General features: G+C 54.6%; 1 protein-coding gene across 2 annotated transcripts in view; it reads left to right on the top strand.

Moving 5' to 3' along the window:
• The first annotated feature begins 1,589 nt into the window (after nt 1–1,589).
• Nucleotides 1,590–13,838, top strand: part of LOC308632297 (myelin and lymphocyte protein) — a 357,374-nt gene continuing 345,125 nt past the window's right edge. For both annotated transcript variants that reach the window (XR_014018497.1, XM_081264275.1), the window contains exon 1: nt 1,590–1,827. Coding sequence is in view for 1 of the 2 variants with exons in the window: in XM_081264275.1 (XP_081120401.1) it covers nt 1,597–1,827 (231 nt within the window). In the remaining variant the exon portion in view is untranslated. The remainder of the gene's footprint in view (nt 1,828–13,838) is intronic.

Below are 13,838 nucleotides of genomic sequence, written 5' to 3'. Positions count from 1 at the left end.
TCGTGTCTTGCAGAGACTCTTCCACCCATACCTTACTCAGGGAGGGCTGGCTCTTTGGAGCCTCTGTGGGGTGCATCAGGAACCAGGTTTTTCCCCAAAGTCACTGGCCCAAGCATGAAGGACTTTAACAACAAAGGGTTGAAAGAGGTAGTGAAATAACAAACCAAACCAAAGCACAGCTAAGCCTCAAAGCTGGGTAAAGACGGTATTGAGTGGGCAGGAGCTTTGTGTGAGTTTCCAATTAGTATAAACCACAGAGAAATTGCTAAGCCACTCTGGCCGGATTTGCTGGAGGGTTATTGTCATCCTGTGCCCTGGGTGACTTTCTGTGGCCACTTGGCTTTCAGGATTGTCTACAGTTTCCTTAGGAGGAAGATGTTCTCTTGGGAGCCATGAGGTCCACTTTACAAGCTGGAAGACTCCCAGCATAAGTGAGGACAAGCGGGGAGGGCCCCAGAAAACCCTGCAGCCCCTTATGGTCAAAGAGGTCCTGCCCTGGGTTGTGGCACCCAGTTCCAAGACACCAAGGTGGAAGAGGCTCACCAAGGCAGAATGGGACTTTCTCATTTCAAATGCCTGGTCCCTTTCATAAGTCAAGGGAGAGGGCATTTGCTTTGGAAAACAAGTGAAGGAATTTCCTTTCCTCTCTCTCTAGCAGCTGGAAAGGGAACAGAGCTGCTAGAGGAGGAAGTGACCCTGGGTACAGGTAGGGTGTGAGTTGAAAGCTCACGCCACTGCCTCCTGGCATGCCTTAGGTTATCACGGTTGTAAAGGAAACTTGGCAGTGATACTGAGAATAGTAAATTAAATGGGCAACTAGGGGAGTGTGATGCTTGTTTAAAAATAAAAGCAAATAAGAATTTCAAAATTGTTAAGGAAAAATGCAAAACAACGAACAAACGATAAAAACATAAAACAACGCGAGGGTCAACAGAGTCAAAGCTCTTGGGGTGCAGTGCGGGGTTGTCCCACCTCCAATCTCTATCAATGCTCCTTCTTGCCGTGGATTCACTGTGACCCTGCCCAGCACCGCTGCAGGTGAGAGCAAGCCCTGCTCTCACTCAGACACAGCGGCTGCATCAAGAGGACCAGGGTGGGGCGGGTGCGAGGTTCCCCTTGCTGGGTTCCCACTACGCAAGAAAGGATCCATCCATGGCCAGAGCCATCTCAGGGACTCCCAGGCAGAACCAGCAGGTTGCAGCTGCGGTTAGGACCGGGAACCCTCCCCACGGTGAACCAGGACGCGGAGGTCTTGCACATTAAAGCACCCAGCGGAAAGATGGAGACCCAACTAAAGAGTTAAAGCAATAGTGACCCGAGGGGTCCCTTAGGGGAGGATTAAGAGACCAGGCTATTGGTGGCCATCATTCTTAAAGGACTGCGATCACCTGCAAGGCGCGCAAAGCTCAAGGCGCCTCACGGATCCTGCTCTCGGCAGAGGTGGCAGCCCTGGGTGGAACGTGGGCATCAGGTCCCGGTCCCTGGCTCCGCGAGTCCGCAGAGTGCCCTGGGTGTGTTTCTGGGCTGCGCCTGCGGCGCCCTGACCAGGTCCCTTGGTGGGGCGGGGGCGGGGCAGGCCTGGGGCTCCGCCCTCCGATGCCCCGGACGCCCCAGCTCTTAACCCGCGCGCTGGGGTGCCCAGCCACTGGGCTTCGCCAGCAAGCGAGTGGTCAGCAAGCAGCCGGAGCCGCAGCCGCGCGCGTCCAGTCCCGAGGCCGACGCCAGCTCGCCGGCATGGCTCCCGCAGCGGCTTCGGGTGGCAGCTCCCTGCCCAGTGGCTTCTCGGTCTTCGCCACCTTCCCAGACTTACTCTTCGTCTTTGAGTTTGTGAGTGGCGCGCGCGCCCTGCCCCAGGGCCGGGAGGGGACGGGATGGCTGGAGCGGCCGCTCTCTCACTGCACCGCGCAGCTATCCGGGCCCAAGCTGGAAGCTGCGCGGTCCCCGGAGCGTCAAGGTAGCACGGACAGGGTGAGGGGGCCACCCTCAGAAAGTCCTTCCCACCGCCCAGTCTTTTGTTCCCTTCTAGACCAATGACAGTTCGCACCCAGGGTCAGATGCTGGGAGCAAGCCTGGCGGGGTCTCGTTGCGCTGGGTCTTCAGGGCGGCGCGCCCAGTTTGCTCTGCCTGGCTGTGCAGGGAAAACTCACCCCGCTCTTTGCCCTGTGGTCGGACCAAGTACTTGTAAGGATGCCTAGAGTTTTTCAAAGGACAGGGTTTTGTTTAAAAAAAGAAAAGAAAGAAATCAGCAATAGAAACCTTAGTATTGCCGACCGAAGTTTAGAGATTAAGAGGAACTGAATCCGAATTATTCTCTTCTGGACTCTTAAAAGTTTCCGACGAATGAATGTATGTGAGACAAATTTGACCCGGAATTAGGAAAATAGGGGCCAGCGTTTGCTCCGTAGTCATTCTCCCCTGGAGGGCGGGGAGCCAGTCCCCATGGCTTGGCTGACCTTGAGGGCTGGAGAAGGCTCAGCACCTGCGGCTGGTCCGGCCTTGCGCTGAAGGGACTGAGCAGCCCCTGTGGCTGCAGGAAAGATCTTTTCACTGTGGGTTCCTGGTAAGGTGTCACTGTGTCTCTAGGCTTTAGATCCCCAGCGGCATCAACTCCCTGGGGGCTTCTGGTGCTTTATTTGGGGGGGGGGGGGGCGTGTGCTTTATTAATTCTGTGGGTGTGGTTGGCAGGTGGGGAGACCTTTTCCTGTGTGTACCACCCGGTGCAGAAGCCAGAGGGTTGGGTAAGGAGGACAGTGTGGGAAGCTGACAGGTTTAGAGCAGGACCCCTGCTTCTTGTCTGATGGTGAGAGGTGTTTACACAGAAGAGAGGAGGTTGTGTCATCCTTGAAGGACTTGGAAGAGGGGCCATGGGAAACCCAGTTGCTCGGTGGCAGGGCTATCATTCATCCAGATTGACTTCACATCCTGGGCATAGCCAGAACATGGAAGTAATATTTAAAAGAAATCTTGGACACCATTGAGCCCAGCCCCACTATTTATAGACAGGGACAGCCAGGCCCCAAGTTGGGAGGGGGTTGCTCAAGTTCTGAGGGGTCTTTAGCTGGCTCTGGGGCCACCTGGGGATTTTCTACCTTCCAGGTTATCTGGCAAAACCCCCAACAGCACCAGGCACATGGATTCCGTGCAGGAGTCCCCTTGGGTCTGGCCTAGGCCTGAGAATACCCACTGGGTTTTCCTCCTTCATGAGGTTCCTCTGGGAGCTTCTGTTTCCCATCTCCTGTCTGTGGAAGGTTGGACTTCTGAAAATGAGCAGCTGTTGCCTGGAACCCGGGACTAAGGAGTGATTCCTTCTTTCAGGGCTTTACAAAGAGGTATTTACAAAGGCAGAGCTTTGCAACTCTAAGAAATCATGTCTCGTGGTGCGATGTGATGGGCAGAGAGGCTTGTCAACAAAAAAAGATCTTAGTGTCTCTTGAATGTCCTGTGAGTGACTTAGAGTCTTCAAAGCCCTATGGAGCTCAGTGAAGGCAAATGGTTTGCCCTGACTTCCCAGAAGGGACAACCTCCCAGGGCTCCCTGGCCTCCTCTTAGTGGCTCAGCAGGAGGGCAGGAGTGCCCCTGAGGGTAGGAACAGCCCAGCCAGGCAGCAAGATCTAATCTGTAGGGGAGTGGGGAGGAGGGTCCCAGCCAACCCACCACAGCCATCTTTGGTCAAAGTTGGGGGGGGCAAATCTGAGAACCTTCTGTTAAACTTACTCCTCTAGCCTGGTTTTGTCACCTACCAGTAGTAGAAGTTTCCAGAATGAATAAATTCCCCCCTGGTTCATACCATTTCCCTGTCAGCTGTCTTAGAAATTGCTTCTCTTCCACTTCTGTATTCTCCCCCTGTAGCTGTTACTTCCCTGGAGGCCCTGGACATCTTACTCTACCTCTGAGTTTCTTTCTTGCTTTCTGTGTTAGAGGCGGGGTTGCCGCTGTCGGGGTGGAGAAGAGGTGCACACTAACCCTTCAGGTTTTCCTCTGCATGGATGGTACACATGGAGCTGTGCGTGTTTTGACGTGAGGAAGGAGTAGAGAAGAAAAGGGTCTGAGAGGCACCTGCTGCCCCTGGGAGGGTTTCCTTAAATCGTGGACTATGAAGCAACTCAACAAAAAGACAAAAAATACCCAACTAGAAAATGGGCAAATGACCTGAACAGACACACAAACACACATTATACTCTGCCATGTTAGTCACCAGGGGAATGGGATGGAAACCATGGGGCATATTGCTTCACACCATTAGGCTGGCTGTTCTGGTTTAAATGGGTCCAGCAGCAAGGCCTTCAATAAAACTTCCAAACAAAAAGAAAATGGAAAATAACAGGGTTGATTGGGGTATGGAAAAATATTGGAACTCTTGTGCATTGTTTCTGAAAATATAAGAGTTCAGATACCTTGGAAAACAGTTTGGTGGTTCCTCAAAAAATACCCTAGGACCCAGCAATTCCACCCCTACATACCCAACCACAGGATTCAAACCAGGGAATTAAATAAGTACATGCACACATGTGTTCCTAGCAGCCCTATCGGCAATGACCCATAGGGGCCAACAGTCCAGGTACCCATCAATGGATGAATTGGATAAACAACTTAGGATAGATTCCCTACTGTGGAAAATTATCCAGTAATTGAAAGGAATGCAGTTCTGATTCATCTTACAGAAGTGATCAACCTTGAAAGCAGCTCTTGTCTGGAACCCTTGAAAACTGTATGCAAAAGCCGGGTGTGGCACACCCTGTAATCCCCAGAGTCTAAGGCAAGTTCAGAGACGGGTTTAGCAATTTAGGGAGGCCCTAAGGGACCCAGTGGGAACCTGTCTCTAAATAAAATATCAAAAAGGGCTGGGGATGTGGCTCAGAGTTTAAGTGCCCCTGAGTTCAATCCCTGGTACAAAGAAAGAAAGAAAGAAGAGAAAAAACTGTATACAGAGTGAAAGGGTCACAGATTGTAAGATTCTATTTATATAAAATATCCCAAAAAGTAAATCTGTAGAGACAGAACACATCCTGGTGGTTTTTCAGGAACTCAGGGAGGTGGGAATTGGGGAGCAATTAGATAGAGGCAATGGCTACACCACACTAGGAACATGTTGAACACCACTCAACTGGTTGATTTAAGATGACTGGGTTTGGCCAGGTGCGGGGGTTCCCGCTGATCATCTCAGCAATCTGGGAGGATGAAGTAGGAGGATCACAAGCTTAAGGCCAGCCTGGGCAACTCAGCAAGACCCTGTCTCATAACAAACACAGAAAGGGCTGGGGATGAAGCTCAGTGGTAAAGCACCCTGGATTCAGTCCCTCGTACAATAATAATTTGCCTTGTTTCTTAGTGTTAAGGAAATAAAGCTTATACGATGGTGTCTAAGCCTGCTAGATAGCCCCTTGTTCTCTCCTTCCTTCTCCCTCAGGGATATCCCTAGACCAAAGGTGAAGTTCATCAGGCTGCACTGTGACAATGAGCCTGGTGTTGTTAATGACAGCAGCATCCTGCACAAACCCTGCAACATGATGCTTTGAGGTTTACACATGTTGATGCTCTTTATGGATTCTTCTCTTGGTGGACATTTTGGCTATTTCTGGTTTGCTACTTTTAGCTGTTGTGTACAACACTGGCAAGACCCTTCTTGTAATTGCTGCAGGAATTTTTCTGGGGATGCAGGGAGGATATAGCTCGCTGGGTCAGAGGGCACACAATCTGTTTTCCCAGGTGTTGCGTATCTGTGGTCCCCAAGAGTTATCCCTGTTCACCCACACCAGCACGGGACTTAGTAGAAAGCTCAGCGCCTCCACCTGCCCAGGCTCCTTCCAAGACTCTGCCTAATTTTGAATTAATTTATAAAGAACCCTCTCCCCCCAAAAAACTATATAAATAAGCTTCAGGCTAGACCTGGACCTTCTCTGACTCTTTCAGGCAGCCTATGAAAGTCCCCATTGTTCTTCATCCTTGTCCCCCTTTGGTAGCGTCAGACTTTGTGATTTTCGCTCACCCGTCGCATGTGAAACGCTTCATTATTTTTTAATTTTGTAGTGCATCGAGCCGATGATGAGTCACGGTTCAGTTTCTCAGGCCTGACATCCCAATAGCCTGGGAGGTGCAGATGTCTGGGGCCAGCAGGGTGAAGCTGCAGTCCACTCCCACGGCAGGGGACTGCCCACTGGAGCAGGCAGGGGTGGGCCTGGCAAGCTCCCCCTGGCTCAGCACCCCTATCCCAGAGCTCCTGACTCTGAAGGCTACAAGGTCCTCACAGGAAGTGGGAAGCAGGCCCAGCCCCTCAGCGTGCCCCCATCTTTCCAAGCACCCCCCAGGCAGTGGGGTCATGGCATCCCCCTGGATCCCAGGGGTGAGATGTCCAGGCCTTGCTTATGGCCTCCTCCCCTGCAAGAAAAAAAAGTCCCCACCCACTGAGGACGCTTCTTTTCGGAGCCACAGTGTCTGCTTTCTCTCCTCCTCCCTTCCCAGCCAGGGCCGCCATGACGCCCAGACCACCACTGCCCGGTAGGAGGCTCCCATGGAATGCTTTCTGTTCCAGCTGTGGCCAAGACCCTTGACCCACCTCCCTCCTCCCCTGTAGGCAGGCTGGCAAAGAAAGAATGGGGAGAACCATTCTTGGATGAGAGTGTGCTAGGAATTCCATCCCGGGTGGGTGTTTCCCCTCCCGGCATGCCCCAGGAGCACACAGAACAGCGCGGTCGGCCGTCCATGGGTGAAAGCCAGCCCGTGTTTGGGGGTGGAGGAGGGATAGGGGAGCCATGGAATTGGTTTGCAGCTTTAATTTCTAAGGCAATTACTAAAACCAGAGCTGTTTTGTGACCCAAAGTGAAGAGGGTCTTGTTATTACTTGAGAGTGACCAGACAAGTCCTTGGATGCTCCTCCGTCTGGGGAAGAGGTGCTCCACAGAGCCAGGATGGGGTTGCGGGGTGATGGCAGAGTTCCTTTGGGTGGTCCACACTCTGGCTTCATTGAACAGGCAGCCTGACTCCTAGGAGATGAGATGCCCAATCATGAAACCTAATTTTCAGAACTGGGGGGAAATTGAGGCTCATAAAACGATAATCTTGCCCAGGTCACCGGGTCCCCAGGGTCCCTGGAGCACATCCTACTGTGATGGCAAGTCTGTCCCATCCAGGCACCTAAGAGGGACTTTGTCTTCTAGAAAGGACCCTGGGCAGGGCTTAGGTTCCTTCTCTCCCTGCAGGGAGTGAAACTCAGAGCCGTGGGAAGCTGACCAGTACACCACCGCCCTAATCAAAACACATTCAGCAGGTTCTGAGTCACTAGGCCCCAGAATCTGCAAGTGATAAGCCCTGCACCCCGACACACACACACACACACACACACACACACACACACACACACACACACACGGGTTCAGGGTTCAGTGGGAGTGGTCCTCTGCCCCCAGGCCACCCCTCAGGCTTTTTCAAAAGGTGTTTTGGGGTTCTCATGGGTCCAGGGCATGGATTCTCTGTCCCAGGAGAAATTTTCCGGTGGCCTCAGCCAGGAGCCTGGCCTGTGGTCCCCAGGGAGTGGGACTGGCCCTACCTGGACAGCACAGGACACCAGCTGGGATGACCTTTCCTGCTGCATCTGCTGGCTCCCAGCCCGGGGTCTTTGGCCTCTGTCGTGGGCCCCTCGATGGGGCTATTCAGGGAGGGGTACAGTCCCGTGCTGCCCGACTTTCTCCTTCCTACGTCTTTGCTGAAGGAAGGAGAATTATAGACAGAAGTCTCTGGTGCTGGGGGCGGGGTGAGGGGTGATCTTGGCTTTGAGAAGTGACTTTTCTAGTTTTTCAAGAACCCGAGGCCTGCTTTGATCAGGAGTCAGGGACTTCGAGCTGTTCTCTGGAAACTCAGTGTGGCCACCGTGGGATTGCCTGCTTGCTGCCCCACGTCCCAGCGACACTTCAACAGGTTGCCTTAATGCTTTTCCCAAGTCACCCCACAGGCCCTGGCTGTGGGGGAACGGAGGCACCCCCTCTGCTGACCGCTCTCAGGAGGGAGTGGGAGAACCCGAGAAGCTGCTGCCAGGAAGAAAGCGCTCAGGTTTCAGATGGCCAGGGACAGAGGGTGACCATTGGCATCGCGACCCACTACACCAGCCAGGAGACTGCGAGAGCAGTGGTTCTGCCAGTCCACACCAGTTCTCAGGACCTCAGGAAGGGCTGGGCTTTGCTCTGGGCCCAGAGCATCCTCCCTGAGAGAAGGGGCTGGGACGGGGCCACCTAGGGCCAGCCCGTCTTGAGCTAGACAGGGGCTGGGGGCTGATTCCGCTCTGCCCAGCAGGAGGGTCTGGGTGCTTTCTACCTTGGCACAAGCCAGTCTGGGGCCTCCTCCTGCTCTCTGAACCATCAGTCCCTGGACATGGCACTTTGGGCCCACAGTCTCCAGGGACAGGCAATGGCGGGAGAGATCCTCCTGCAGGTGTCCCCTGGTGTGGATGGGTGTGAGGATGGTGGTAGCAGTGACCCATGGCCTTGAAGTAGGAAACCCAGGTCATGTGGCTGACCTCCTCCGGTTTTAGGTGGTTCTGAGGAGCATGGAGAATGGAGTAGGTCTCTGTTGGTGTTGCATCATGGTGGGTCCAAGATGCCTCTACATTCTGGTGGTGAGGCCCGGCTTCCAGAGCGCCTGCTGGGCCTCCAGCTGCCCCAGGCTGTCCCAGGGTGGAGACGCACCAACCAGGGTTCTCTACCATTCTGGGTCTCAGGGTGCCCCCGCTGCCTCCTCATGGATGTCCCTGTGGGACCACACCCCCCCCCCCCAGCGTGGAGTCGTCTTAATGCAGTGAGGCCCTGGGCCTGGGGAGAACATGTAGCAAGTTAAAGGAAAGCTTGTCACCAACCATGATGGGTCCACACACATGGACAGTAGGAGGACGGAGGTGGGGTGACATGGCCACTCTCAGTTGACCTGAAATTCAGATTCCTGTGAGGGTGTCCAGGACACACTGGGAGAGACACTGAAGTCCCCATGAAGCTGCTGGATTGACTCTGGAAGGTCCCTAGAGGGGCTGTGAGGGGTGAGCACCCCAAGAAAGGGAGGAAGATGACATCCCTGGCCTGTGGGTGGGGGCGGGTGAGGGGTCAAGACTGCGTCCCAGGACAGGAACCCTGCGCCTGCAGATGAGGGGTGAGGTACTACTCCTCCCCTTCCAAGGCCGGGAGTTGATGGAGGCTCTTTGTCCAGGTGGAGGGTGGAGCAGGGAGAAGCCAGCTTCCTGGAGCCACCTCCTCTGCCTGCCCTTCCTGTCCAGACGCCTCGGCGGCTGCCAGCCAGGGAGGACAAGGGGGCTGGTCTCTCTCCTTGATGCCAATATTCTGGGCGATTTCTTGGTAAACTGCCGGTGGGACCCTAGGTGACCGACAGGTGACCCTGGGTGACCCTGGGCTCTGAGGCCAGCTTGTCTGCATGCAGGCAATGGGTGCATCAGTTTCCATGCCAATAAAATGGGGCTGTAGTAGCCCCACCTCAAGGACTATGGTGGGGTTCTTGGACAGTTGTACGAGGACAGTTGTACGTTCTGAGAAACCCTTCCATGGGCGAGTCTGTCATTGTGTGAACATCACAGAGTGACTTGCACAGACCAAGACCAGTAGGATGATGCGTCCTGCAGCTCATGGCTACAGGTCAGGCACAGTTAGGTTAGGAGTGTGTAAGGAAGGGAGCCACCCCCCTGTGGGTCTTAGGACTCCCTCAGTCCAGCCAGAGTGCTCTGGGATCACTGGTCAACCTGCCCACCCACCACCACCTGGCACCTCAGGTGCCCCTGTGTGCCACTCTCAGGGCCAAGTGTGCGAGGCAAGGTGGGGTGAGGTTTGGGATTGGTGGGGCTGCTGAGGACACTCAGCTTGTTCTTTCCGTCCCCTGTCCCATTCAGATACCACTTTCTATAGGACCTTCCCAGTGGTCCTTCTTGCACTGAGAGGGGACAGCTGGGCTGAGGGCCATCCTGGCCAGCCTAATGGGGCAGCTGAGGAGAAGGCACAGTGGCTTCCCCGTCTAGTCTTCTCTGCATTGGGGACCGAGCGCTTGCTGGGCTGCTCTGTGTGCCACTCGGCCAGACTGGTGCGGGATGGGTGGGGCAGCATTGTGGTTCCCGGTGTCAGACTGATGGCTGCACCTGTCCCCAGGTGTAGGAACCCATTACCACGGGTAGGGATTAGCCTTTCCAAAGTGACTTGTCATGGGTGGCAGTGCAGGGCCTGTCTGGATGGGCATCTTCTCTGGGAGGGGCATGCCCTGGCACAGAAGCCTGCCCTCACCTCCCCCCTTGCCTTCCCTGTCAGGTGTGGTCAGATCTAGGGGCCTGGCAGGAAGGGAACCACCCGTGGTGGGTCTCCGGGCGCCCCCGAAATCCAGCCCCAGCATTCACTCATGTCCACTGCCGTGGGGGCCGGGGGGCGGGCTTCTTTGCCAGAGGTGGCCCTGCCAGCCAGCCCCACCGGTTCCCTCCACCCAGTCTCCCACCTGGCCAACATTTACAGGTCATGAGAGGAGTCCTTGGCCTCAGGGGCAGACAGAGGGGTGCAACCGACATCCGTCACCAATCCCCAAGAGGGTATTCCTGGGACCCTCAGGAAGAGCGCCCGGCCCAGTGGGCAGTGTCCCCCAGGGCTGGGGCACACTGTCCTGTGTGTTTGCTGGCCACATTTCCAGCCGGCTTGGTGACTCCTGTCAATACCTTTGGTTTTTCTTGCACTGAAGCTGCAGCTTTCTGGTCTAGTGTTTCCACTGATTTTGTCTTTTCCAGGTGGCTTACTCTGTGTTTTTCACGGAAACTCCGGGTTTCTGTTTATCTTGTTGGCTGAAGCCGGCGGGTAGAGGTGTGGCAGGTGAAATTTTCCATCCAAATGAGGACCTGGATCCGAGAGGCATTTTGATTCACTTGGGAGCTAATGAATGTTCTGTAGCTAGTGTGGGGTGTGTGGTGGGGGGTGGCTGTGAAGTCAGCTGTCGCCTGTTCTGTGGTGGCTGGTGCCCTGGGACAGGCTTCCCAGGGGCTGGAGGCTGGGTGGAGCTGCGGGCCTGGACGGGGATTGACCTGTTAATATCAACTGCAGGCCTGAACTTGGCCCCCGTTTCTTGGAATTCCAAGTCTCTACCCCGCTTTTTACAAACAGACCCAAATCCCCCAAGTCCTGCCGTCCACTTCAGATTAGATAAAGGGACATGGTCTAAGCCTACCTGGGTCATCATGATGGGTCCCTCTGAAAGGAAGGAGCCTGGAACCAAAGGGGTCGGAGGAGGGAGCCCCTGGCACAGGTAAGCTGAGCTAGGTGGCCTCCTGAGCATGCTCAGGGCTCGTCCCGGGGCAGCCCAGAGGTCAGACCCCCAATAACCTGCCTTTCCAGAGGGCAGAGAGGGAGGGGTTCTCTACACAGAGCTACCTGACCTCCTCCCCAGGTTCCTCCCATGGGATCAGCATCAGGGACAAGGCAGCAGTGCAGATCCCTGGACTCTGCTCCTGTCCCGGGCAGAGCATCTTGCTGGTCCTTCTGGGGCCCTGACACTTTCACCAAAGCCTGAATCTACCCTTGGTGCACCCAGAGCTGCTCCTGTGGGGACCAGCAGCGAGTCTGCAGAGGAGAGGAAGGAGACAGGCCCGCCCTCCGTGTGTGTCATTGAATAAGGCTTATCTCCCTGGGTGTGCCTGTCCCCAGGGCTCACTGTGGTCACTCTGGAGTCTGTCCAGTGCATGACTGAGTGGCAGGGTGAAGGAGGCCTGCCCGGACTAGTCAGGAGACCTGTGCCTCCATACCTGGGAGGTGGGCTTCCCAAGGACTAGAGAAACCTGTGGTGTCTGCTTCCTGCCCTCTCAGCGTCCCCTCCCAACAGGGAGAGAGGCCCCCAGCCTCCCTCTGGACCTATCATGGGTGGGCAGGCCAAGGGCCTTGGGAAGGCCTCGCTGTTTAGGGGTCTTGTTTTCCCCCTTTTTGTGTTCTTCTGTGACCTGGCGCCCTGCGTTCACCCTGATCTCAGAGTCTGTCATCCTGTGAGGCCATGTCCCTCCTCCATGGTGGCTCCTCTTTAACCAGCCTCTGTACACAAGAATACATGCACACGTGGGTACACCATATGCCCAACACCCACAGCTGCACAAATCAGCTCACATGCCCACACATGCACAACTCGCACATCAAAATCACACACGCATGCACACTCACAGAAGAAAACCACCCGTCTTCCACAGAACACGCAGGAGGATTCGTGAGCCATCGCCCTTGGAGCTGGTGAGGCCGCTGGCCTCTCCTAGAGCACACAGTGATTGTGCTGGACAAACCGCCCACACATACCTCCTCCTGGCGCTGAAATAACCCTTGACTGATGAACTAGTTGGGTGAGAGCAGAGTCGGTGGCTGGTTGGGGCTGCTGTTCCTGGAGGTCTCAGGAGAGCTCCCTGCCTGGCCCGGAGCCCCAGGAAGCCTGGATCATCCACACATGCCACTCATCTGGTGAGACTATCTCTCTTTTCCCTCCCTGGGGACATGATTTTTGCCTATTGGCCCAATGGCAGCATGGCTCAGCATTGGGTGCAGGGTCTGAGTGCTGTGGCCAGTTCCTCTTGCTTCTCACTCTGGTGGCATTTGCCTGCAGGGGGCTCCCAGGGTGGGGTGGACAGCCAGGTGTGGGGGTCGGCTTTGGTTGAGGTCTTAGCCTGTCCTGCTGGAGAGGAGTCTCTGCTGCAGAGATCTTGACAGGGTCCAGTGAACCCCGCCCGGGAAGCATCCAGAGAATTCCAGCAAGCCCCTGGCATGGACCTCAGTCACTAAGGCCTGCAGGGAAGTGCTGGGGACGAGGATGAAGAGCCCTTTCAGCCACACAGGCAAAGGAAGCTGCAGATGAATCTCAAGAATGTGCTGGAGAATTCCTTTCCCCTGGTGGGACTGAGGCTCATTGTTAGGAGAAAGGCCTCCCTCTGTCTTCGCGCCTGTCCTGTTTCCTTCTGCAGAGGCAGATGAATTTTTCTCAGCTTTCAGTTTCTGGGAGATTGTGTGTTTTGTACTTTTTGATGCTTTTGAGGTAATTATTAAATTTCAGCCCTCAGCAAGTTTGGAAGTGGAGAGTTGTAGAGATCATAGACCCCTGGGCTTTTCACCTGGCCACAGGTGAGACTTTGCTTCGTCTGTGACAATGGTTATAAGCACGTAGAACTCTCACTTGTACCTGGTTCTCAACTCTCATGATTATCATCATCACTATATTTTAGATAAGGGAACAGAGAGGTTGAGGAACTTGCCCAGGGTCAACACAGCTGAGATACAAACTTGCTAACTTGGTCTCTGGAGTCCGCACCCTTACCCACTCTAGTATACTTCCCATGGGTTAATTCAGAAAGAAAAAGAATCTTCCTGAGGGTCACATAGAGAGAGTTCTCTCAAACACTTATCTCTTTAGGGGATTTTTTTTTTTTTAATCTTTGAAAACATCTTGTAGAGTTTTGTACGTGGTCCCTGGTTCTTACAGAACTTCAGCTCTGCCCTGCATCCAACCCCGGACTGAATTAAAGAAGGTGATTTCCATCCCCCAAATACCAGGGCAGGGAGGGACCTCCAAGAACCCGCACGGCTCCCCCATTCACAGTGACTCTGTGTCCTGGCAGTTAGAGGACACACGGGACAAGCTAGTCTCATGTTCAAGGCAAGGTAGAGATCAAAACAAGAAGAGAGGAAATTTTAGGGTGATATTTTGCACAGAGAGGTACACAGAGCTGCAGAGGCGAGTTCAGGCCTCCCTGGAAAGCAGGGCACTCAGGAAGGACCTGTGTCCTCTTCTGTTTGGCTGGAGTTACCAGAACATCACCAGGAGCCTTATGTTATGAAAATGTGTTTCCAGGCCCT

The sequence above is a fragment of the Spermophilus citellus genome (genome assembly GCF_964194105.1).
Source record: "Spermophilus citellus genome assembly, chromosome: 13".
In the NCBI taxonomy this organism is placed as follows: Eukaryota; Metazoa; Chordata; class Mammalia; order Rodentia; family Sciuridae; genus Spermophilus; species Spermophilus citellus.
The sequence above is the reverse complement of the archived record's forward strand: the minus strand, read 5'-3'. Positions and strand labels throughout refer to the sequence as shown.